The sequence below is a fragment of the Caloenas nicobarica genome, chromosome 7 (genome assembly GCF_036013445.1).
Source record: "Caloenas nicobarica isolate bCalNic1 chromosome 7, bCalNic1.hap1, whole genome shotgun sequence".
NCBI classification, from domain to species: domain Eukaryota; kingdom Metazoa; phylum Chordata; class Aves; order Columbiformes; family Columbidae; genus Caloenas; species Caloenas nicobarica.
The window spans coordinates 14,676,757-14,703,932 of NC_088251.1; the positions used below are offsets into that span (position 1 = coordinate 14,676,757).

The 27,176-nt window shown below is 40.6% G+C and overlaps 1 protein-coding gene across 4 annotated transcripts in view; it reads left to right on the top strand.

The window, feature by feature from the left end:
• Positions 1–27,176, top strand: part of BTRC (beta-transducin repeat containing E3 ubiquitin protein ligase) — a 123,760-nt gene that overhangs the window by 35,014 nt on the left and 61,570 nt on the right. For 3 of the 4 annotated variants that reach the window (XM_065638610.1, XM_065638611.1, XM_065638613.1), the window contains 2 exons: positions 13,842–13,919; positions 26,464–26,553. In XM_065638610.1, the coding sequence (XP_065494682.1) occupies positions 13,842–13,919; positions 26,464–26,553 (168 nt within the window). The remainder of the gene's footprint in view (positions 1–13,841; positions 13,920–26,463; positions 26,554–27,176) is intronic. The other variant, XM_065638612.1, reaches the window with a different exon arrangement.

The window sequence follows — 27,176 nt, forward strand, 5'->3', positions numbered from 1 at the left end:
TATACACAGAACTTGGGAATTTTCAGTTTCATTGAAATTTGTTTAACAACCTACTGCCCCCCCAAATGAAAAGCAGATTTAAAAAAATATGTATGAAATAGTTTTGTGTTGCTTTGGAGGAGAATTCCAAAACAAATGTATCCATTGAATTGGTTTTGATTTTATTTACATTTGTAGTTGTTTCTCTTTAGCATTTTTATTTTATATATACATATGAAAATATATACACATACATATATAAGTATAAAAAAATGAAATCAGGTTGTTGACCTTCTCAGCGCCCTTTCCAAGTAGTCAGGCTGACTGCTTCTAGTAGCCATTGCTAATGAAATATCCAAGTAAGTCATTGGTCGTGTCCAAATGTTAATTTGGGGTTCATGTTTAGTTCTTAAATGATTGCTAGTATGATTTGGTACCATTATGAAATTTTCTAAATTGTGTTTGTATATAGTAAGATCAACTGTCCACCTTTTGCCTACCTTCTACAAAAATCCTTGTGATTTATTCTCTCAAAATAGAACCATATATCCAGCAAACAAAGGAAGTAACTCTTCATTCAGCCGATAAAGCTGCATATGTTTTTACTCTTTCAGGAATATGCCTTGCTCTTCTGTCACATCTTCAGAGTAATAAACTGTGCAGCAACCCTTTGATGTAGGTAATAACATTTGACCTTGCGACAGAGTACGTTCCCTTGTTGAAATGAAGACAACTAACGCAATGTTTTGGGTTGTTCTTTATTTAAAAAAAAAAAAATGACATGTAGCATAAGACACGTACATACAGTGCTGCCTTTTGATAGAGTCAGAAGTGAAGGTGGTCATGTTGGGGGGATTGGGGTTGTCACCTTTAAAATAACGTGGGAGTGAGTTTGGTGCTGCCTTAAGAAGCTGTGAGTGGGAAAGAATCCATTCCATCCAGTGTATACAGTGCTTTTAAAAACAATCTATTTCTAGAACCTAAATTGTCCTGGGACCAGCTCTTGAAATAAAAATTCATAGAAACCTGTTTTTCCGAGTGTGGTAACTTCTTGCCATAGTGCTGTAGTGTTAGAATTCGCATTGGCCAGGTTGTTCTGTAAATTAAACAGTGACAGCTTCCCTCAGGGGAACAGCCAATGTATTTATGATGATGTGCTGATTACACAAAATACACTGCAAGCAGAAAACAGCTGCAGAGAACAAACCTCTTAAAAGAATACAATTACAAATAGCACCCTCAGTATTTCTAGTGGTGAGAGTAAAATACAGCATGCTAATACAGGCTTCTAGCTTGCTTCCAAAGAAGAAAAGAGATCTACGAAGAAGAGGCTGAAGTATGGTTAGATGCACATGCAATGCCAATATGGAGTGGCGTATAATCCCCTTCTGAAGGTGAAGGGCAAGAACATACCTCGGCCCTGCTTTTTAGCTGTCCTCCTTTCTTAAAATTTCTGTGACTGCAGCTCCAACAGCACTGGCCAGTGGGGCACTGGAGCGCTCTGGCTTGTTGGTGTTTTGACCACTGGGGTTCAAACCCTCTGTCCTGGTTAAAAATTGGGATGTGATGAGTAATAAATAGTTTGCACTACCAGTCTGACCATTATGAAACAGATTGTAGCAGACATTACGGAAAAAAATGTCCCTGGTTTAAAGTGGATCTTTCTTCTGCTGCTAATTGTTTGCTTTGAGGGAACTTCAAGAAATTTTTTTTTTTCTTAGATTGCAGTGTTTCATTTTTAAAGGGACCCCCGTTTGTATGTATAAGGCAAGGTCTTGTACAGGCCAGTTAAGGATATGACAATAGAACTTGAAACAAAATGTTACTGGGAAGATAGTGGAGGTGGGACAGTGCTCTCTAACTTGAGACACAAACAGACCTTGGAAGAGACAGAGGTCATTTGAACCTTTTTTCACTTGGAAATAAAAAATGAGAAGTAACTGGAATTGCTTTGTGTACTGTGGCTGTATGCAAGAAAAGTTGCATTAAGGACTACTGGATTGTGTGCGAGGGCTTGTTGGAAATTGGGAGAATGTGGCAGTTGCAGCTCCCACAGCTGCTAGTGTCTCATTTTGGAGGGCTGCAAAACAAAACAAAATCTCCAAAACTCCAAAGCACAATCTTGTAATGTCTGAGATGAACTGTCACAGTTTAATCATTAAAATCCAGCATTGTACTTATGGCTGTTTCATGTATGTATGTGGGAGAGTTCAAGCACTGAGAAAGCCCTTTCCATCCACTTTTTGCAAGTCATGGATAGATAAGTATAAGGCCTTGTAAAAGTCTGAAATTTCTTGTGTTTGGTGTCTTTGTTGTGCTCCAAGACCAGTATCAATAAAACATGTTTCAAATCCTGGGCAAGAAATAATCTGCTCAAAATGAAGAAATGTTGCCCTTTCAACATATAGATCTGATTTTAAAGTAGATGAGGTAACAACATTGGCACTCTAATTTGGAAGGACTTTATTTCACTTGCTTAAAAAGAAGAATCAGGCTTTCCATTTATGGATTACTGGCATGTACTAATAGACTGTTATTCATCTGTCTGTGTTTTCTTTAAATCGTTTTTGAGCCTCCCTGTGTTGTCCTGCTCTGCTGACATGTATCCCATGTGGCAAGAGGGAGTTTTGTGTAATCACCCTGCTTTAATCAATAGAATAATTGATAAACCAGATAAGATTTAAACTGATTACCTCCCCGAGCAGAACTCCCTGAGGGCCTTGGACTCTCTTAATTTTGACATGTATGTTGTGTACCCCGTGGATGAAGTGCAGTTTGAATTATCTGTTTTTATTTGCTTAATGACGGGGAGGGTGTTAAAGTCAAATGTTTAATTAACCCAGCAATGGGCTGCGCTGTCACTTACACACACATCCAGCTGATTGAGATATCTCACCGAGAATACTGAATAGGAATGATAATGTGGCACTGAGACGGAAGATTGCTTTTTCAATCCATTTGCTGGGTCACTGCTTTGAATGTCTTATTGGATGAAAGGCATTCAGCCTGGAAAAAAAACTTCAGCATTTAAGTACATTTTGTTTTCCTGGCCCCTCTCCACCAAGAAGTTAACTAAAACAAATATGTTGTAGGTTTAATAAGCCATTCATGTTGTAGTAAAAAGCTGTGAATAGTGGATCTCAATAGACAGTGATCTAGAGCTGTATAATTTCCTATGGGAAAAAAGGTTTGCTAGCCCCAAGGTATCTGAAGGCGAGATACTATATACACCTTTCTTTCCTCCTTTGATTGCTTGACTACCCACCTCAATTGGTGGTCTCCATAGCAGGTCCAACTCTTCTTCCTTACCCAGCAGAGTGAGATTTGCAAGAAAATTTTGTAACTCCTTGCTCTAGTTAAGAAAATGGTGTTTCAGATTTGAGATTATTTTGTAATAGCAGAATTTATTAGTGAGCTTTTAAATTTAAATGTTACAGGAGAGGCTGTTGTGTTACCACATTCAAATTTTGTGTAGCCAAATCAGGATGACCCAGGGGTTTGCTTCTTGGGTGGCAGCTGCTGTTATCAGACCACGATGGTTGCTAGTTGAATGTTATAATGTATGGTGCCTAAACTGTAATTTTCTATTCTTTTATTAGAAGATTATGAATTTTTTTTACTTGATGTGATGGAAGGTCGGGTCATGTTTAGACTCAAACCCTTTCTTTTTGTATGAGCGATCAGGTTTTTCAGCAGCACTGTATAGGAGTAAACATACCATGTATTGGAAGTTAATAAATTTGCTCCATAGTCCAGTGGTGGATGATATTTCCCATAATTAATGTAGCTTTGGAAGCTGGAAAAAGCACCAAGGTCTGACTGCATGGACAAATTACTACTGTGAGACGTGTCGGGAAGGTGGAGTTATGTCACCCGAACTGGTCCATTGTGACTCTGTAGGTACTTTGAGCCTATTCTGAACTGAAAACCAAGTCACTTTGGCTGTGGGGACACCTGGCCCACATTGTCTAGTACAAAGATACGGCTGCCTCTGCATACTGTGGTGTGGACAATAGCTGTGAATTCACGTCAGTCTAACGCTGCAGTGAGATCATTGAGTTAGCCATTTCCTTAAACAAGTGAGCTGCTTTCATTCACTATTCTGGGGAGGAACTAGAGCTAAAAAGTTAACACAGTGTGGGACACAGAATTTGGGGTTTGTTCCCCCATGCTGTCATTTTGACTTTGGGCAGACAGCTTAACATCTGCTTCATACCTTTGTTTTGTATCTCCTTTTCCCCTTTCCTGCAATGAAAAATAGGAAGGAAAAAACAAAAAGAAAAGTATAAAAAAGCCTAAAACAGTACAGCGAGATTAGGGCGATGTGGTCGAATTAGATGTTTGGGAGCAAAAAAGCCATGGAAAGGGGTGTGATGAGAAGTGGAGATCTTTTTGTCTATTTGACAGGAAAGCTCAGAATGAGAGGTTTTGAAAAAAACCCACCAAAATAAGTCTAGGTAATGACCAGGGACAGGAGGGGAAGGGGTTAGTGAAAGCAGTGAGACGGCATGGGTCATTTGATGGAATTAGTTATAAATAGAAAATAATGCTTCAAGAAGGATGTGAAATCTATGGCAAAACTAGCCAATTTTACAACCCAGTTCTCAGAGCACTTGCAGCTCCTATGCAGATGAAGCTGTAATAAATATTGTGCAAAGAAAGTTAATCTGTATCTAGAGAATTTTAATAAATAAAAAGTTTAAAAAAAACTCTCCCTAGATCTGTTGGCTCTTGCTGACTCTTGTTAGTACTAGAAATATGTTTTTGACATATTTTTTGGATGTTGGCTTAGGTTCAGAGTCTGTAAAAGCCAACTTTTGGCTTTTTTCTCACCTTTACATGTAAGGGGAAAAAAATAAAAGAAACCATAATATTCCAGCATACAAAAGCACTGATAAAAGCTATGATTCTGGGTAGGGAAGAATGTTGTCAGCTGAGAATGAGAGTGTATAATTTCTAACTTTAGTACTTTTAACACCCTGGGATGAGCGTTGAAAATGAATTTTTGTGAAAGGAATGTAGCAAAATGAAAGCAACAAAGAAAGGAGAGCCGAGCCCTGATTGATTCTGTTCGTCTTTAAAAAGCTGCTGTTGCATCTGAAATCCCTCTTCCTGAGGTATATGTGGCACAATTCTGCAGTCTGGCAGAGAAATTAACCTCAGCTGAAACTGTCTAAAGAAGAATTTGAGTGAGAATTTAAAAGATTGGAGAAATCTTTAATGTTGTTCTGAAGTATAGAAAGGGAAGAATACTGCTTTGTTCAGTGTGGGGAGCGGATATACAGGATAAGTCGCTAGTAACAGCCAAACCAAAACGCAGTGATAATAAGATTCAGAACAAGTCCTCACACCAGTCTTATATAAGCATCCTGGTTGAATGTTTAGAAATATGTCTATGTTATGTGTATCATAAGGTTAATTGGATGCTTTCATCCACACTTTTTGGGAATATGTGCTTTCTGTTCCTTAAAAAGATGTAGATAGCTTTGAACTACTACAAAATCTTGGAGTACAAGATGTACGCTATAAAATCGGGCATAGAAAGCACTAGTTGTAAAAGCATATGTAGACCTGGGAAGGTGCTGATCGATTTGTGCTATTTAGGAAAAGAAATTCTGAAACAGACCTGCCTGTGAAAAAAATGCAAATAATAAATTTCAACTAGAGGTCCTTGAGGCTTCTTAAGCTCTAACCTTGTTATGAGGAATGGGGAAGTCAAACTGCCTAATGCAGATGTCTGTGAGTTACAAAAATAACCAGATGTCCTGATTAGCAGAAGCAAATGTTCTTCCCTTAATCCACGTGAAATTATATTCAAAGGCTCTCCGGATGTAATGCTTGTGTAAATAACGCGCCAAAAAACATCGGAATAGAAAGGGCCATTGGCCAACTAGCTTGCAAGGCTTGAAAGCTTGAATATTAAAAACAAATTTACCACTGCTGACTCTCTGAAATTCACAGAACAGAAATGTTAAGCAGGGCTGCTTCCTAGGGAACATGGGAAGGCTGTTCTCATTAGCCATATTTTCTCTCTCTATCTTTCTCTGTCTCTCTCACTCTCACTTGAGAAATGTGTATGAAATGAAGCTAGCTTTTTAAAACTGCCCTAAATGGCTTGTTCCCAGCACCTGGATTTCTGTTTAGTTTTTAACTGCAACTGGATTTGTGCTCTTCAAAATGCATCTGCTCATCAGGTCTTTTGTATTTATGCTGGCTTTTAGTATTTTAACATTAAACTGAATTTACTGTTCTGGTAATGCTAAGACTCCCAAACACCCTTAACTTACCCTTTGTAACCAACCAATAATTAATAAGTTAAATAACTTGAAACTCTTCTTGATGTCATGGAGCTCCATTGTCAAGTCTCATTACTTTGAAAATGTGTATTTTTCTAGTGATTGATTTGAATGAAAAATAAGGAGAATATGAAGGGTCCATTCAATACATGTAAAAACTAGAATCTTCTCCTGGTTTTCAACTGCAAAAAGGGTTCTTGAAACTTCTGTTACTGTGAGCGGCATTAACACAGGTGTAGACCAAACTGGGACGTGTGTGAACACACGTGTATGTGTCCTGTTGGAGGGGCAGTGTTGTACTTGTCCATTTTTGCTGCTGTCAGAGCTTCAATTTTAAGAATTTTGTTTATAGTAGCTATTTAGTTTCTAGGAGCTGCTCGGGCATAAATTTGAACTTCATTTCTTTAGGCGTCACACGAATGTTTGGGGTGGGGGTGGAGAAGTCCTTGTCATGGGGAGTTTAAAGATGTATTGGAGGAAAAAAAGCCAGGATTCTGTGCAGCAACCAGGATAATAGATATATAATCGTGGTAACACGTGCATACCAGCCTGCAGAGCAGGCACTGAACTAGAAGGCCAGTTTAGCTTATTTCCTTTCCTTTTCTGATACTGATCACTGCAAGGCAGGCTGCAGTTTCTTTGCCCTCTTCTTCCATCATTCTAGTGCTAAGCCATAAACCCCTTGCAAAAGTACCATTTAACTTCAAACTTGTAAGAGCTGGGAAACTTGTCTGTGCCTTCATTCTGGGCTGAAGTCACCCCCTTGTGCCTACACATTGCAATTTATGGTGTTCTCTGAAAGGAACTAATCTCAGTGAATGTTCGGAGCAGCAAATGCCAAGGAGGAATGGGGTCTGATACTTATCTCTGCATTTTCATTGCTGTGGATCTCCCTGTGTGTTACAGCTGTCATTTTTGTTTTATCTACCAAACAGGCAGAGAATTGCCTTCAAACTTGCAGCTTTCATAGCTGTTTTTTCTCAAAGAACATTACCAATGTTAAGGGTCGCTTTTATGTATTGTAGTGACTAGGCAAATAAGCATGAATTTGAATGTTTCAGGCCTCATGATAGGAGAAAAAAGAGAAGCTATCCTTAAATGTTTTTAGTGGATGTCGAACTCTTTTTTTTTTTTTTTAATGGTAATACTGTTTTCAGGCTGACATTGGCTATGCCAGGATTCATCCTAGCACTGTTTGAAATAGCTGAGATATTTATAAACTGACAGACAGCATTTATAAAATCAGGATGCTGACAGTCCCTTAACGATAACAATGGACTTGGACTCATCTATCACTTACAAAGGTTATTGGAAAGGGAACATAAGGCTTATATGTGCCTCTAGTCTTAGACCGGCACTTATTTCCACACATCTCTCTCATTTTCTCTCCTCCTTCCATCCCTCTCCCTTTTTCAGTCCACTCTGGCTGACACGGACATCAGGCAATCACAGCTAATTTCTCTATACTTTTACCCAATGATTCCTTATCCTGTTTCCTGCAAGCAATTGATGCAGATTAGAAGACAGCTAACTTCGTAGCATCTTGGGGCAACCCCCATCCCCCTGATTTCCCCAACCCCTCCTAAAGAAGAGAAACATCCTGACTGCTGGTTTGAACTGGGAAGGAAGAACAGTGTACATTGACTGACAGACTTAACCTGGGCTGGGCAGGGGTTAGACAGGCCTTCTGCTTCTTTTTCCTTTCATACAGCACCAGTCTGCCAGCAGAATGCTGATGTACATACTTTATTCAGTGGCTCTTCCTTGGCTGACACAGTGCCCCTCTGTCCTTGGTGAGGAGGACGAAGTGCAGCGCGGGGACACTTAAAGAAACATGAAAGAGGATGTTGGTTATTTTCAAGCTCTGATAAAATGCTGCGTTCACTCAGTGTACTTAGGAGCTTGAGGGTCAGGTCATATCAACAGTTTGCACTGGAAAAAGGGAAATGCGTAATTTCCACCGGTGTGTGCTAAAGCATCTCTTTTAGTGTGGCAACAGAAATACTGAGCTACGTGTGGCATCCAGTTTGCCCTTGAAACATCTACTGTAACTGTTTGGACGCTGTGTTCCCACTGTATTATTTGCTTAGAGACCTGAAATACCCAAGTAGATTTCCTACATGTGGTTGGATCTGCTGATACCACTAAAAACACACCCTGCCCCGGCTTCTGTTCAACCTGGTGTATACGCACGCAATGGCTAGAGCGGGATTTGATTGGCTTGAGGGGGTCTATTTATCAGGGAACTCGATTAAAATACAGACTGCACATGACATCAATTTGTAATCATTTTTCCACAGCAAGCAAGCATTTTCTGTATTGGATGCAGGTGTTTAAAGCAATAGTGTGTTTTAAGGGCCAGTGCAGCACAAATTCTGGCCTTTGGGATAATGACAAGTGTTTTGACTACATAAACAACATATATATATATTTTTTTTTCCCCCCCTGAGGTCCGCACTCACCTAGTTTCCCTCAAGCTCATCATCTCTGTCAGGTTAATCAATAGGCACCGTATGGCAGAGGGTCAGTAATCAGTGTCATCGTGCCTTTAAATTGTGTTGAAAATTTGCTTAAAGCCTGGGCCAATTAACATCGAGATGATGAATGGATGGGTAGATGGGAAGAGCCTGGTGCTCAGGGGCTTTGTGAGAAGGAGATGCTCAGCTGTTGAGCAGCAGACACCAGCGAATAAAATCAGCCATTCATGTGAGCTCAGTCCACCCACTCTTAATGATAATGTCAATCTAGCAAAATATATACACATTGGAGTTGTCATGAGTTCATAAATCAAAGGAGTTTGTCAAAGGCATTCAGATTAACGAGGCAGCAGCAATAACAAGTCAAATTTGCATAGAGAATTGCCCGAATCTCAGTAAATTATGATCCTGTTTTTCATTTGATTATTTGCTAATGTCTCAAGAGGGAGAATGATTATATTAGCATGCAAAATCTACTCCAGAAGTAGAAATCTGAGGTATAGCAGACCAGCACACGATGACAATTAATCAGTTTCTGCATACTAGCATAAACGCGCAAGGCCCAGAAATGAACTCCTTTTTTTATTATTATTTCTCCTTGCTACTGATCCAAATGGTTCAGCTTGACAGAGACTTTATATTGCTTTAACAGTGTTCTGAATTGTGCCTGCAGGCAAGACATAGTTATGCAGCTATAACCAACCTATCCATCTGCCAACCAGATTGGAATTCTCCTATCCAAGGCTTCCATTAACCCCCACTGACAGCTCCAAACAGGATTAAGAATTTGAAAGCATAAAAAATAGTTGTGCTCTTCGCATAGACACACACTTCTCCCGCACCCCCACCTCCCCATGCTTGGAAAAAGGCTGCATCTGTACTGTATAATTAGTGCAGGGCAGAACCGCACCGAAGAAATCCTCCCCCAGTTGGCAGGGGCTTGATTTCCAGCACGACGAGCGAGGCGGTACTAAAGGTAGCTCTGCCCAATTGGTAGTCCCTGGGAGTGCATTTCTCCCTGTATTATATCTCGTTCCCAGCAGTGTTTTGCTGGGCTGTGTACACAAAATGCCGCATGTCATCTCCCGTCAAATGCCTCAGTCTAGGGATTTCATATGCATTGTAGCATGTTGTGTTTAGTGGTGGAAGAGGCTTCATGGGGAGAGTTAAATAGTAATAATTTCATAGTAGTCTTTAAGACAACCTGCCATGGAGTTATATTCTGTTAATTACAGGCTGAAGTTTTAAATGCAAATCAGGTTTAAAAGGATCTCATTACAGCCAGTAGCCATTTTAGGAAAAATGAGCTATGGAGGGCAGAGCTCCTTCACGGGAACCTCCTGCTAGAGAGAAATTGTGAAGGTGACAAGAACTGTGAGCTTGGGTTTCCTGGCTTCTCTTCCCAAGGCTCCCACTGTCATTGTGTGACCTTGTGCACGTAGGAAAAAAAAAAAAACAAACCACCACCGCCAAAACATTTTACCTGTCTATGGAAAGGGGAGGTAGTATTTATCTCACCAAGACTGATCAATTTGTGCTTTGGAGACTTCAGCACTTCTCATGTTATCTTGCTTTTAGTTGTTCAAAAGGAGAGACCCCTGTGTGCAAGCACAAGCACTTTTGGCCAGTCTGGCTTTAGTCTATGAAGAAAGACTTGCCTGCGGGATTTAAACATTTTCCCTGATATAAGGGAGTTGTATGGCCATTCAGCTTCCTGTATGCACTGGTTTTCTTCACTTCTTTCATCCTAAGAAATTCTGTCTCTCTTCTACTATGTATCAAGCACAGTCACTGCAGATCTTTAATATTCCCAGTGAGTACACCCAACTTACCCTCTGGATACCAAATGCTTCTTTCCAGGTCTGTGCCCGAGATGTGCGTTTCAGTAACCACGAGAGGGTGCTCAGAGCGGTTTCTCCCTTTGCTCGGCCGCAAGAGAGGCAGACATCGCTGAGGTCCTGCTGAAGCAAACCTTATTCTGACCTCACACGTTTATCCCTCCTCCCACCTTGTTCAGCAAAGAGAAATATATAGATGTACTGTTTCAGTTGATTATGTTGTGCTCTTCCCATGACCATGGCTAAGTGCTGCCCTATCAAGTGAAATTCACTTCCACGCAGCTACAGTTAGTCCTGAAATATGCAGGGTCTTGTACCTGCACCTGGATTGATGGGTTTCCTATTCCTGAGAAATGAGCAGGAGTTATAAACATCTGTGCTTTTTCTTAAGTGTAATGCTTTCCAGTCATTCTGTCTTCACCAAGCGTAACTTACTTGCCGACAAAAGTGCATGAGCAGCGCTCCTCTTTAATAGTCTGCTATCGGAGCTGCTGTGTTGGTGCTGGAGAATGGTGAGACGCCAAGCTGTGAACCACCATATGCACTTGGCAGTCTTTGTCTGGTCTTTGTTCAGCCAACCTCTTAGCCTTGCCACCTATAAAGATAATGAATGCAAAATGGTCCTTGGCTTGCTCTTAAAATTAGATACTCAGCTTAAAGAAAAAGTAGATAACTTGATGCTTTGCGATAACTAGGAATTTCAAAATAAGGGCTGACAGTTCACCAGCACCACTGATTTTCCTGCTTTTTGATGTTTTTTTGAGGGAGGATCCTTAATGACTTCGAAAGGCGAGAAGAATGCAGTATTTCACTGTTGTAGAAAGATTATTTGGAAGGGGAAATAATTTTGGCAATTTTTGTAGGGAAGGGGGTGGATGTTGAAAAAGCATCCAGAAATAGTAAACAGCCCCCTCCTCCGCACCCCCCCAGAGCAAAATGCGTTTCTTGGAAATGTGTCGTGACTGACCTTGGATTCTTATGCTCCTTGCACAGAAGTTAAAATCCTTACTTGAATTAACCACTTACTGAACTGTATTTAATGAGCAGAAAAGAACAACTTTAATGCTTGGCCTTCCCTTTCGGAGATATGCGATCTAGCTTGTATGTTTTTATGATCGCAGTTCTTTCTAAGCTGGATTTAATGAAATAACTTGGTCCAGACTGGTACTTCATATGAAAACTTTTAAAAACTGACCTCTTACAGCAATTAATCAGGCCTGTTTAGGACTGATTTCCATTATAAATCCTGGTTACAGCATCCCAGATGTCATGATGCCTTGCAGGTTCTATATCTTACTTTAAAAAATAAAAACAAAACAAAACCTCAAGAATCAGTAGTTGATCTGCAAGTCTTGATTTATACAGAGTCTTCCTTTCCAATTTTTTACATCTCAGGTAGGGTATATTGTTGTCGTTGTTTGTTGTTTTGGTTAGAGTTTTTTTGTTCGTTTTTGTTGACATTGTTTGTTGGATTTTGTTGGGTTTTTTTTTTGTTTGTTGGTTTGGTTTTGTGTTTTGTTTGGTTTTTGTTTGTTGTTGGGGGGGGGGTGTTGTTTTGTTTTGTTTTGTTTTTCCTTTATTTGCCATTTCTCAGCTAACATCTTCTCCCCTTGCCCTGCCTCCTGGCTGTACCTTTTCTTCCCCGTCACCAGCCCAGCAAACCTGGGCTGCCGGGATGGTGCCCGCTCAGGCAGCGCTGCAGCCGGCACACGAGCACATGGCTCCTCTGACGCTTCCCGCAGCCGCTCTGTCTGCGAACTCGGCTCTGCCACGCTGGCTCTTCCCAGGTCCCAGCTCCCCTTTTGCCAACAGATAACACTTCTGCCTCCTGAGGTGTTGTGCTGGAAGCTGGCTCTGCAAGAAACCCAGCAGAGCTGTGCTCAGCAAAGGACAGGTTATTTGGGGGACGATGGGGGAGAAGTCCAGAATGCAAGCTTCTGCCTTAAAATACACACTCCTGAGCTTGTTTGCAAGTAACTGGAAAACCACCCTTTTCCTGGCAGAGCTCTCCCTAAGCAGTTTTTCTGCATCTCTTTAAAACCTGTTTGGTTGCTCACTACTGAATGCCTGGGAATGTGGCCTAAGGCTATGAATACTGTGGTGATCAAACTGATTTTAGATGTGTGTGGGGGATTCCCCCAGAGCTTGTTGTCATTACTCCGTCAGCACAGTGGCTGAACCTGTGCAAAGCGACACTGGCTCCCAGAGTCGCTGACTTTGGCAGTGAGGACAAGATTCCCCCACACGTGCCCAGCAGTTTTTAACCAAATGTTTGCTACAGACTGTGCATGTCCTGAGATAAACTATAGCTCATCTTTACCCTAAAGTCTCCTTCCCTGGAGACATTCAAGGCCTGCCTGGAGATATTGCTGTGCAATCTACTCTAGGTGAACCTGCTTTAGCAGGTGGGTTGGACTAGATGACCTCCAGAGGTCCCTTCCAACCCTAACTATTCTGTGATTCTGTAAAGCAACTAATAATTGGTTTTAATCATGAGGTTAACAGGATGAAAATCTCCTGGTGGAGACTTCTTACTTATGCTGGAAAAGCCCTCTTATTTCTTCTTGTCCACCTTCTTGTGTCTTACTGATGCTCTTTTTTTTGGAAGCGGCAGCCTAAGGTTTGGAGCATCAGTCTTTCTAGAAATTGTACATATATGTAGAGTCAGAGTGCGGGAGTGAAAAACATACCCGTAATATCATATGGTACCTACACAATTTAAAATTTTTTTTAAGGATCTCCTGACAACCTCTTTTGCCAGAATTTAGCTCTATCATCACTTGTCTATGATTTTTGGCAGCCAAGCAGACTCAGTGCAATTAGTAATTGTTAGGCAGATTAAAAGCATAGGGAGCACAGAGAGCAACATTTGCACCCCTTAACAACCTTTTGTTTTCAACAGGTTCCACTGTTTTAAATAGTTATTCTGGGGCGTTCAGGAGCACTGGTGTTGCCATGCTGATCCAGCCACCATTTCAGCTTTTCAAAGTGGCCGTTATTGCTAGTTTCAGAATAAATCCCCAAATACAGGCTTCTTTAATAGATACCTGCACAGTAGTGCATTGTTGTACTGAGGAGGAGAAATTCTTTCTCTGCCATAACAAGCTGTTTGTCTTAAAAGTACAAGTTAGCCTCCGGTATATGCATGTGTAAAATACTACAGGCTGTGTAGTACAAATATTCTCTGTCTTTTCTCCTCACAGAGTGATATTAGGGATAAGAACTGAATTAAAGCTTACTTTCTTTCACAGAACTCCTCTGAGAGAGAAGACTGTAATAATGATGAGCCCCCTAGGAAGATCATTCCCGAGAAGAATTCACTTAGACAGGTATGTGATCAGTCTCTTTAAAAATGCAATAAAACTTTCTAGCTATTTGAATCCTTAAGTGCTTCTGGAAGCTGAAGTCTTACTTGTGCTCATGGCATTTTCTTTTCTCCTTTGAAGTCTGAACAAGTCACATTGTACCCAGGAAAATCAGACACATAGATTTAACTTTCAGGAGAGTCTGATAACTCTTTCTAAAGAAATCTAGACTTCTGCATAGTGAAGTCAGCTGTGACTCTCTAGTTTTACCTTTCTCCATGTGGATTTCATCAAGACCTCTTCAGCCTTTTTTTCTGTAATCTTTCCTGTCTTGTTTGTGTAGTATATTTTTGCCTTGTGTCAGATCACGTGTTCAAGAACCTCAAAGTGTTCTAGAACAACTAAGCTTTTCATCACGAGTGAAGGTGGTGTTGAGGTTAATAACCTGAATAATGACCTGGTTTTGTTTCTTCTACACTTGTATAAATTACCAATGGGGAGAAAGGAGAAAGGATGGGCTAATAAAACATAATCTCTTTGCCTTTTACATATAGTAGAGCAAACTTCTTACCAATTCAAAAGAATCACTTTTTTAATCTCCATGGTCAACAAAGGGGGCTTAGATTGTGATTTCTGGGGGATTTAAGTTGGAAATAGTCATTCCGGATCCTGCTTTACATAGCACCTTGCTCTTTCTTACCATTGCAACCTTAAAGCAGCAGAAACAAAAATGTGTCTATGCCTCAGCTGCCCAAGTTTACTGCCTGGTGCATCAGAGAAAAAGCACTGATGAAGGTGACTTAACTGAACACCCCAGGCCACACGTTGCAGCTGCTGAGGAATCGGCACATTTCCTGCTGCATCTCAGCTACAGGAGCAGCAGTCTCAGGCAGAGGAATAGGATGGTAATACACTGCCTCACACCTGCTGTTTCCAAGAGGAGTTGTGGGTCAAAACCATGGTAAAGAATGGAATATCTTTTTCATACTGTGTGTTTGTGCTCAAAGTTGTTTTTTTGAGGAGTGGTGGGGTGGGGTTTTTTGCTTGTTTGTTTGGGGTTTGTTTTTTTTGTTTGTTTGATTGGGGTTTTTTAATAATGTATTAAGAGTGCTTGATTTTGTGGGAGTAGATGTCGTATGAAGGACTGCCTGTGGCTAAGGTCCATCTAACAGATGTAGTCCATATAAGTCTTTTAGACAGGAGGCAATACGGTAGGATCATGAATGGGGTCCCAGATATTGCTTATAGAATTCATTAGATATGTTACACCAAACTTTAAATGTTTCCGGCATTCAGCAATAAACAACAAGAGCTAGAAGAAGAGGGCAAAGCTACCCCGCTCCTACTGTGTATCTCAAAGATAGTCAGCAAGGTGCTCAGCACACCAGAAAACTGGGTTTTGTTTTTGTTTTTCTTTTTCATCTTAGAGTTATCTTATTGATGGTAAGCCTTCAGGTTCAACAAGAAAAGGCATATGCCTCTTCTCTGAGAAAAAGTTCATAGTAAGAGATGTTAAGTCAAAAGGAACACGAGTTGCCTGTCTTGCCTGCCTTCTCAGTGCACTGAGTCCTTCCTCATGATTATTGGTTAAGAACACAAATATTGAGAAGCAGTATTATACAGTTCAAGAAGGTACAGTTTCTTGAGTTTCCCTTCTGTTATCTTTCAATCTGCAGAAGTATTCTTAGTGTCCAGGGAAAGCTGTCTTTCCCACAGGCCCACAATTCATTGTAACCGAGGTGCCTAGATATCAAGAATACACCTGAAAAAACACTTGTACTGTCCAGATATTTCATACTAGAAGTAATTCACATGGACATTGTTTATGACAAAGATGGTTATCTCTGTTTCTGGATATTGTTGAGATATTGTATCAGTCTCTCTGTGTTCAGTCTTTACAGTGACAGATGCAGGACAAAATCCTTGGGTCATCTGATTGCTATCTGGAGCCTTTGGTGTTGAAAACAGTGTTTGTAGCCAAGCTCAAGCTGTACTCTTAAAGCAAGTGCCTTCTTGTCTAGATCATAGGAGGTGGCTGACCACGATTTTGTGCCTGTCATAGAAGGAATTTTGGTTCTTTACATAGGCATAAACAGAAGCTGTCAGAGCATTTCAGAAGCTCAGGTTGCTCCTCTTTATATTAGTGATAGATGAGAAGCATTAGGGAGTTTTCCAGCTCCAGGTGCAGAAATGAGACACATGCAGCCATGTGCTCATATACTCAAAATCAATGGGCAGAGTGATACTTACTGGAAAGATCTGCATCTCCACGAGGGAAACATGCAGAGTGGCTAACCCTGTCTTACATCTATCTATACTTTGTGAAACCTAAAAGATCTGACCTGCAAATGCTGGCAAAGCAGTAATACACAAAAAGTGCTGAGTTCAGTAGTAGTACCTTAATAGAAAGATGCTAACTTTGCTAACTTGGTAAATATTGAGTGTACAATTTCGTATTTTCTTTCCCTCCTCTAAGACACTGCTGTTAAAATTTCATTATTGGGGAACATGGACCTACATGCACAGAAGAATTTAATATGTGTATGTGGGGAGAAGGGGAAGTCTATTTGCCTAAATGGTCTTTCCAGTGAAAGTGTCCACATATTTAGTACTTCTTGGTTAGTTTTAGAAAATTAATGAGTTGCATCAGACCACTTCAGGGGAAGTATGATGTCTTGGCATGTTCAGCTGCCGACAAGTTTAAGTAAAGGTGCATTACCTTTTCTTGCCTTGTTTGCTGTGCTGGTATGCAGCCTCAGCCATCTGTGGTTTTCTCAGGTGGGTTTTTGGAACAGACATATCAGAAGGTAGAGGTAATAAGAAGGTGTAATGGATACTTAAGCATCCGAAGTTGTAAGCAGGGGCTGAAGGACCCCCACTGCTCAGTGCTGTGGACCTCTTACTAGGAGAAATAGAATTCTTCTGTTGATCAAAATGGTTCTTGGAAAAGCGTGTCTTCAGAAGTCTCAACAAGTGAAGCTGTGTCCTTGGTGTGCTGGAAGTGGAGCCACAGCCACTCTTAGGTGCTTGAGGGGCAGCAAGGCAGGAGAGACGTGGAGATCAGCACTGGAAAAGGAAACAGAAGAGGCAATGAACTTGACAGTGTTAGCTGGAACAGTGAAAAGATGTAAGCTGTGACAGACTTTGAAGTAAGGATGCAAATGTTCAGTTCTTGACAAGTGCTTGATCTGACAAAATTAAATTTCCAAGGAGTAAACTGAAAATCATAGTATGAAAACAAACTTCAGAAAAAACAATGACAAGTGGCAAAAGTTTTTGGCAACTTTATTTAAGCTAACAAACGAATTTTCACACTGCAAAGTTATAAATTAATTTTAATAGGCTGATCCAGATGGTCCATTTGGAAAATGGATAGCTTGAGCTGTTGAAAATTAAACTAAATTTATCTCTCTCATACTTCAAACTGAAGTAAGCGTGAGAAGAGTGCCCATTAAGTCCAGCTCATACAGATGGACCGGCAGGTCACACATGGGACTAATCTGATTCATTTTAAAAATAAATACATGAGTTATTGAATCAGATTCCTGTTTCAAGCCCTGCGTGTGAGCTTGTGCGTGTGTGTGCTGCCCTTTCAAAGGGACTCACAAATGCTTCAGTGCCTTTTTAACCTGTGTGTTTCCATTTTAATTCAACTTCCTTGCCAAAAAACATAATTAGTTTTCAGTGTCTATCATTTAGCGTTAGACCCAAACACTAGATTGATTAGGTCAGGCATTTGTTATTTTAAGGGCTATGTCTCCATTCTTCATTTATGAAGAACATGAGCTCTATAGTCTTGGGGAGAGAGCTGGCCTTTAGAAACTGGGAAGGGGAAGCTCTCTGGGGGCCCCTCCAGCCTTTTAGCTTCTGGGTGTTTTTAACAGAGCCATGAATGCAGATTTGTAAATTTATTGCAGTGCCATCTGTTTTTTTTGCAGGAACCGTATTATTGTTGGCTCGTATCTGTCTATTGTGGTGGTCACTCCTTGGGAGCTTGCCCTCACAGTCCTAGGGAAAGTGATGAATAGCGGGGGTCAACATGAATAGGTCACAGGGCAGCTGTCCGGAGCTGCCCTGAACTTGATTACCCTGCTGGTTTTTAAAGAAGACAGGCACAATGCAGGTTGTTTAAAACCCTTCCTTCCCTTCTCTTTGGTGGAACAATAATGAAGTGCCTTTTGCCGCTGTGGTTTGTCTGTGGGCGAAGGTGCCTTGTGGGGAAATGCTGGCAGCCGCGAGGCTGCCACACTGCACCTCCTGCAAACCTCGCATTGGACTCTGCTGTCTTTCTGTAAGCTTCCAGATGGAAGTCCGGGGGAAAAAAATCCCTGTCCGCTACCCCATTCAAACAGGCCCCTTAGCATTTTCAAGAATTTTCCCTCTTAACATTTTGGCACAGAATATTACTTCAATTCACTCTTACAGATTTGAGATCATTTTGTAAAATTACATGTAGCACCTAAAACATGCTCTAGGTGCTACTGCAAAGTTAAAATAGGCACAGTCTGATCTTAAGAGTTTACAGCAAATACACAAGCAAACTGTAAGAAACAGAAAGCGGTTAGAGAAGGTAGAGCAAAGGGAAGACAAAAAGTAGCAAGTGTCAACTATTTAATTCCAGCTGGTAGCCTCATCCTGCTGTTTAGGGCTCCTCTCCAGGCATATTTCTTCTCTCCAAAGTATTTCTGCGGTGCAAAGTTGAAACTATCTTTTTGACTGTTGGAGAGGCAGTGAGGGTCCCTCAGCTCCCTCCCTCTCTCCCTCTGTCTGGGGAAGACACCATAGTTCACATTCGCTTTCTGTCGGAGGGCTGGCCAAGGCAGGACATACCTGGTCTGTAAAGTTATCCTGGTTACCTCATCTTTTACGCTCTTAAGGAGCTGCTGGTTGAAAAGTCTCCTGAAATTGCTAGAAGTACATCCTTAGTCATACTTTTGAGATTATTCTTTCTGATTATTTTTTATTCTCAAACAATGAAACAAAAATAATTTCTATGCCTCTGCGACACTTAATGCATGTTAAAAAACTAGTCGAGGTGGGTTGTGCCAGTCTAAATTATAATGGGAATGCTGCCTTGTGGCAGAAAGGCCACTGGGCTCTTACAGCGTTAGTGCTAATAAGAATCTGTCACCCCACCACATTTCTGCATTCCACTGTAATTGAGTAAATTGCAAGTGTTGTCTGCTCCCCCCTGCCCTTTGTGTCCATGTCCACTTACCATCCGAAGAACGTGGGCAGTGATAAATAAAGTGCTGAACAGGGCTCTCAACTCTTTGAAAGCAGCATGTTGCCAGCCCCCTAGTTATATTTCTTTAAGTGTTTATGTTTTTCTGTATTCTTTCTCTTGTGTGGCTGGAACCCTGGGGATCCAAAGCCATGAGAGAGGCCAAGAAGCTAACAAAGTAGCTGTCCCCTTGTTAGCTTGTTCCTTTCTTCTTTAAAAAAAACAAGATGAAAACCATCTGGCTCGGGGCATTACATTTTCCTCCCCCATGCACCTCTATAGATGAAGAGTTTCACCTGCAGTGAGGGTTTACACTGATTAGGGAGGGAGCAGTAATTCAAGCCTCCATCCACTTCAGTGGTACTTTGCAGTCTTTAAAGGTGCTGACCCATTGAGTTAAACTGTCAAGGGAGGATAAAAAAGGAGCTTCATCCCGGGAGGTAACAGCTGCCAGGTTTTCAACACCTTGCACGCTGCTGGAAAAATGTCACAAATTGTCAATGGAAAGAAAAATCACTTGGCTGCCATCTTTCCTTAATGATGGGCCTTAAAAAATGAAAGATTTAAGGGTTTAAAAATCAGCAAGTAGCTGTCAGGAAAAAAAAAAAAAAAGATCCTGAGGGATTTTGAACAATGGACCCAAGAATATGTGTCCCGAAAGACTGCAAATGATGCATCAAAGTTGGAATAACCGGATCTGATTGGAATGACCATGGTTATCTTTGCACAGTGGGACAAGAGGGAAGTGAAAGCAGCAGTAGCACAGAAGTCTAACATTACTGTGCCTGTATTTAAAAAAAAAAAGAAAAAGAAGAAAAAAGTCTGATTCATAAGCCAGTGAACTGAGAGAAGACATACTGTATTTCTGCTCTTTTGAGGACAATTTGTTTTCAGGCAGCTACCAGATGGCTAAATACCACGACATTTCCTTTTTCTTTTTTGTTTTTTTTTTAGCTTCTTTTCCTTAACAAGAGATCTTGCTCTTTGTTTTTGTTTGTTTTAATGCTTTTACTTTTCTGAACAACCCCGCGGTGTTTGGGCATTGTGGCATACTCTTTTTTTGTTCCTTCCCCTGTGCATTGATGGATGAGGAAAAAAGATCCTCAGCTTTAATGTCATTTGAGATAACAGGCAAATTGGAGTAAGGCTTTTTGTTTGCATTGTCTTGAGGTTTTTTTGTTTTAGGAACCTTCCCCTCCCTCCCCTCCGTTTGTTTTAGGTAAGTCATTTTAATCATACGGAGTAATTAGAAGGTACACACAGCCAAGGGAGCTTTGTTATGGTAATTGCTCAAGAAAACCCACTCCCCAACTACCATTGCCATGTGTTGAGACACGTCTTCCCTCTAGTGGCAATATTAAGGACTCTGGATTTCACAGTTGGCAAGGTGTAATTGCAATATGACAAACTGTGCTTTAGGGAAAATCCTGTAAATGATATAGTTTTTTGTTTGGCTAGTCTTTACTTTGTCTTATAACTTTCCGTGGAGACTACCCTTCCCAAGGCTGGTCTAGGAATAACAAAAATTTTGCCTTAAGAATATAATCACAGTGAATCCTGGGTAATGTCTTACAGCTTGACTTAATTCTAGTCTTCTTTTTAATTACCTGTTTATAAAAACATTTTTAAATTTGTTGAGATTACTTAATTCTTTCAGAAGAAGCACCTCATTTGAAATAAATAAATAAATTGCATTTATTTTAAATAGTCCATGTGAAAGACCTTTAAAGGGTAATTAATGCAAGTCTCCTAAGACTCTAAGTGAGATGAAAGCGATCTTTCCAAATCTGCTGGAGTGATTTGTTTATATGACTTCCCACTTCTGCTGAATTCTTCGGAGTCTAATAACTTTATTTCTAACCGCTTGGCAATTTGTGCTTAGCTACAAAAGCCCTTGTTCAAAAAGAACAGTTTAATAATCTTTTCCCTGAAAATGACTTGAAGGGAGTGTATGGTTTTTGTCTTTTTGCTGTGTTTTTATTAGTGTTATCTTTCTCTGATAAATCATCTAATTATTAACTATTGGGGGGGAAATCTTATTGAACTCCTGGGTTGTAGCTTCTATTAAAACGTGGAGTTTTGCTCAGGGACTGGGGATTCTCGGAATAAATGACCAAAAAAGTGGATTTCAGTTGGTGGAAAAGCTGCGCGTACTCACACATGGTTCTGCCTGGGGTTCGAGGCTTCAGGTTGGTATGTGGTATTTGTCCAGAGTTACGCCGACAAGAGTAGAAATGTTTATGTGTTTATGTCAAAGAGCAGGATCATACTTTCTTTAAAAAGAAAAATGTAACCAAAGACACAGAATGATATCAGATACAGCTCTATCTTTAGTGAACCATAGTCTAGTGTCTCTGTGGCATTTTAAGCCTTTGGCTGAGAGTGAATACAGCTTTGTGGTTCCCCTGCTTCTGACATGATTTGGTGCTGCCATATATTTGTAGGGTTTTTTATTTTTTCATTAGAGCTTGTTTTGCTATAGGGCTGCTTAACACTGTTCTCAAACAGCTTTTGCAAGGTTAAAGGAATGCAGCTTGGTAACAAGTTTGTGTCATTTTAAATATATACCTCCTAGTAAATAAGGAGGAGCCTTGCAATCAATCCCTTTTAGTGTGTTATATGTTTCACCTGACAACTAAACCCTCTATTGATTAACCATTACTTTGTTAGATAATCTCGTGTCATTGAAGCCACTGTAAAAATTAAACTCTTTAAAATGTTTTACCCTAGCAGCAGTGTGAAAATTGAAAACTTGCTCAGAATTACAGCCAGCTTCCACAAAGAGGGTAGTTTTCAACAAACTGGTTTATGTTTGCATGCTTTATATGCGATATAAAAACATATTAAAGCACTCCAACGCAAAGCTATCTGCCTGTGGCATTAAACCAGGCTACCATTTAAGAAGGTGGCAAAGAAACCTCTTATCTTGATGAAAGGTGAAGAGAAACTTAAACAGTTTTGGTGCATATTAGATAAGATTCATAAAAAGGTTGAGCTTTAAAGGTGAGCTTGAGAAATTTGCTTCTCTGGGATTTGGTTTTGGTTTTCTCCCAGGTTGGTCCATGTTCCCATAGGCATTGGAATGAACAAAAGGAGGTTCTCTGTTGCAGTGTAGCACAAGACACCATCAAATGTTTCATCTGAAATGTATGGGTCTGCGTTATTTGATGCTATGACATTCATTCTGCTTTCAGTTAGGTCTGTTCACTAGTAACTCAGCCTACAAACACAAATATAACAATACCAGATGAAATAAAATCTCCATGTCCAGCAGTAATCTTGTGTCTCACAATAACCAGTAACTGCTGCCCACAGAGAAACATTAGAAGAGGGCAGCCATATAGTACGGCCTTCATAATACGTTCTCCCAGCTTCTCATGACTTGACTTCATGAGCCAGATGCAGCTTCTCTGCAACATTATCAATACGTTTCCATTGAGAGCTGTTAAGTAGAGTGACATTACCTCTTTTCCCCCTGCCCGCCCCCCCACCCGGGACTTTAAGGGAGAGCTAGGCTTTCTTCTGTGTTTTTGCTTGAAACCTTTTAAAGCATGTTGTAGAACATGCACATGAATCTTCTTTGTCTGATTTATTCCTCCCTCCCACAAGGCTAATTATGCATTCTTCTATGAGAATGTGAAAATAAGAACAGAAGAATGTTGTAACTTTGCAAACATAGTAATGGACACTGAACTGAAGATCACTGTATGTTTTTTTCCTCAAATCTGCATCCTGATGGGTTGAATCCGTTATACCTACTCCTTTTAATTTTCTTTTTTCTCCCACTACTTTTACTGAGAAACAAAGAGCTGCTGAAGGACTAAATGGTCATTTGGTGATTTGGCACTTATGGAGACCTTTACATAATAAAATTACTGTACAAAAATTGATTCTCACAATAAAAGCATGTTCTGGTCTCCTTTCTGTCACTGAAAAGGTTGGGAAGGAAGGATTTAAGTATCCTTGGCATGTTGTCTGAGGGCAGAGAGGTATTGAGAGCGCAGGAATGCTCAGGTCGGTCAGACCCAGAGTCTGCTTCTCCAGTGCCGACATCAGCACTGTCAGTGGAAGATGCTGGTGAATGAGAACAAGCGGGTCTGGCTGCTCTGTGCTCCATCCCCCTTCTGCTGCTGCAGCATCTACCGCTGGTGCACTAGGGATGTCTGGGGGATGTCTCTGCCAAGTACTCTATGGACGTGCTGTCCGTGAGTTTGTTTAATCCCTTTTCCCACTTGCTGATGTCGTTCCTCTCCACGGTGTCCTGGGGCAGCAAGCTCCAGAAGTTCACTGCCTGCTGTGTGAAGAAGTGTTTCATTTTATCTGCTTTAAATTTGTACTATGCTAGTTCCATCAAGTGTCACTAGTCCTGGTATTGTGGGATTTGATGAACAAGTATGCTAGAAGTTTGGTTGGTGCTGTTCACACTGAGATGTAATGTGTGAATGAAAATAATAAAAATTAAGCAGCATATTGGAATAATTATTTGTATCTGCATTCTGCCATGCACACAACTTTTGAACAGTGGTGTGGTGAGCTTGCTTCCTTCTCAGAAAGTTCTAGGGTTTTTAGAGTTATCATTTAGTATTTCAGATTGTGGTTTTGGATTGTCACTCTTTCCCATTTGTAAATGTGAGAAAAAAGCCTGTTGTAAGCCTGGCTTTTAAAAAGCTGGCTTGCTACCAAGGTTTGTTCATACCTGTCTTGGGAGGAAAAAGACTGACAAGATCTGAGTTCAGTTCGTCGTTCAGTTCATGGAGCTACAGGCTACCTTGTTGCTTTCAGTACATGTTTTTGTGGCTGAGCTTTTCATCTGCAAAGTGGAGTTAGCAGTAGCTTTCTTTGAGTCAGGGCTTCTCAAAAAAAATTACAGTATGTAGAGGATAAGGTGTGTAGAAATACTGCTACTGGAATTTCAGGAATTAAACTGCAAAAGAAAGAAAGCACAGATTTATGATAAATGGGTTAAATTACACAAATGTAAATAACGAACAAATAATCTTATCAACTCTTCATGGTTTTTCAGCTTCAGAATCTGGCCGAATTTAACTAACATGGTGCTTTAAAATGAAGTTTGCATGGTATTGTCTGAAAGTCAGTGCAAAGCAGATGGTGTCAATTTTCTGTCCACCAGTTGGGCTCCTGCATCTAAGCCACAATTTATAGTAGTTTATGCCATTCTGCTCTTTCTTCTGAGGAGAAAGTGCTGTGCATACCACAGTGATGGTTTTATGATGTTGGCAAATATTTGCAAGAGGCTAAGTTAAGTCCATCAGACTTCTGTTTGCTTGCGACCTAATCCCAGTTTGAGTCTGAACCTCTCCTGCTGAAAGATGCACTCTGTTCGTCTGCACGGCACTTTGAAAGGATTCGTGTGTTTGAATTTTTCGGTTTGTCCTTCTGGATCCAGAGTCACAAATTGCTAGCTGGCTGCTAGTCGCAGCAGATATCAATGTTCTGATTTGTAAGGAGATCTGCTGGAGCCAGGATATTCTGCATTCCTGACCATCGCTGGTTGTTTTCTGGTTACAGAGCTCACTGACAGATTAAACATGAACTGCTAAAGCAATAGAGAAGATAGAGCTTCTGTGCTGCTTTTTGTTTCTGTTTCAGGATGAAGTTTAAAAAGGGTCTATGAAGAAGTCAGGTGGAAAGGACTGCAATTTCCTGAATTTCCACAAGAGTATCTGTCCTGTACTGGACCGGTACAGATCAGCTGAGCCAGTATACTGATTTCCCGTGGTGGGCAGTAGGGAGTGTTTCATGACGATCATAAGAACATAGGTGAATAATGTTATAAACTGATTGCAAACACTCAGTTCCCATCAGTTGGTGCTTACCGACCTCCAGAGCTGGAAACTGTTAGGAACACTGACTTTGTGGATCTGTCTCCTATCGCTCAGCATAACCCCCTTCTAATCTCTTTGCATTCTTGTGTCTGCCATCCTTTGCGATGTGTTCTCTGCCTGTGGCTTGCTGCTGACTGCATCTTGTGCAGAGGCAGCCCTGTGGCAGAGGGGCAAAAGGGGATGTCATTTGGTGCTTAGCACTGGGGGAACCTGGCCTTGATGAGGTAGCTTTGGAGCAGAGGGAGAGGTTTAGGAGCCGTGGGCATGCCAGCGTTGCCTGCAGGTTTTGTAACCTACGGCAGGTTTGGTTTGAATTCGTTTCAAGTAGAACAAATAGAGTGTGTAGTAAGCCCTAAAAGGAGGATCTTCAGAGATTGCAAGCAAATATTACAGGGAGAGAACTGACAGGCGGTTCACTACAAATCTTTGTGCGTCTTCCCCTTATGGCAATCCTAAAAACATCATGAATGTTAGTATGTTTTACTTAGTGCTCTTGGAAATGTCTTTGTAGCAAGTTTAATTTTGTTCACTTCCAACATGCTTCTTGGGTTTTCCCCACACAACTATTTGAGGTAGCAACATCTTCTCTGTGGTCCACTTACTTCTTTTGAAACAAAGCAAGTTTATGCTTGCTTTTGGGCTGCCACTTTTGCTTGGGAGCAGTTTTCTGTAGCTGGTGACAGACGCTGGGGTTTTAATCCGATACTGGAGCTCGTAGTTGCTACTCCTAATATTCCTCGAAAGTGTGAGCTTAATCAAGCAGTAATTAAAAAGGTATTGAAAGTGAGGGGGCAGAGCCTCCATTAGAAACTTCTGAGTTCTTCAGGCATCTTAGCTTATATAGCTAAACCAACCAAAGTATGATTTTAAGCACACTTCATAAGTACCATTCATATGCTGCCCTTAAAAAAGGGAAAGACTATGAGTAATGTGTTCTGCAAAGACTCCAAAATCTGCAGCCTCAGCCAAGGGTCCTCTGGGCAGGACAGTGTATGAATTAAAGAAAAAACTTTCCAAAATTGGTAAGATTAAATACAAGTAAGATGTGGTCTGCACTTGCTCCCTTCTGGTTATAACCTTTGCACTGTCCCCATGTATTTTTGCCTGACAAAGACAGGGGATGTTTGTTAACATTTGGCATACACTGTGATATCTGGCATGTAGAAATCACTGTGCTTTAGCTGTTCAGTTATGTAGTGTTTTGTGAAAGACCAAACAACTGAGATCAGATAATTTTTTCCTTTTTCAAAGTAAAAGAGGAGAAAAATATTTTTTTTTTCTTTGTATCTCAAAGCTGTAAAATTGTACGTAGCTTCTCAGAGGACATGTGTGCCCTCAACATAGGCTTGTGCTGTAAACTAGTTTATTTTGGTTCTAAACATTTACACCTTAGGAAAAAGAAAATGTAGTAGAGTTGTTGTGGGTTCCTGTGCCAAAAATGCAGTGCCTGAAAGAAAATCGTGCTCTTCTATTCATAACCATTTTAATATTTCTGCAGACCTACAACAGCTGTGCCAGACTGTGCTTAAACCAGGAAACAGTATGTCTAGGAAGCACTGCTATGAAGACTGAAAACTGTGTGGCCAAAGTAAGTAAGAGAACAATTTTGGTTTTGAGGGTTTTTTTAAGAGATTGTTCATTGTTAATTAAGGAAAAGTTCTTGTTAAAAAATACCATTAGAAAAAAAAAATATACAGAAAGCAAGTATTTGGGGTAGGCTTTTCTGTCCTTCAGTGTAGACTTTTCAGATTTGCTGTTTTTCTTTGTTGGAAATGATTTCTTGAGTCCTGAGCTATCCTAGGATTGAAGGGTTCATTTTGCTATACGAGTAATAGGCTTTTCCAGTGGGATGACCTATTCCTGCCATGTAATTAGCTGTGGCAACTTCAAATGATAAATGTCCAGATATATGCTGAAAATACTGCATGAGAGCTCTTTGTATCATGGTTCCTTTTCTTAGCTACCGGAGGGGAGGTGCAAAAAAGAAAGACTTTTCAATTAAGATACAGTGAATGCTGTATTTAAGGGAAAGGGAGTAGGGAGATATGGCAGTAAGAATGGTAAGAAAATGGATATATTAGCCCATCAGAGAAAAGTTATTCCTTGAGAACTGTAGTAGATGTGATTGGAAAAGATGAGGTGCCATTAGCTGCTCTCTTTTCCTAAAATTCAGCATAACTAGCGTATAATAACATACATGTAGGGCTGTTT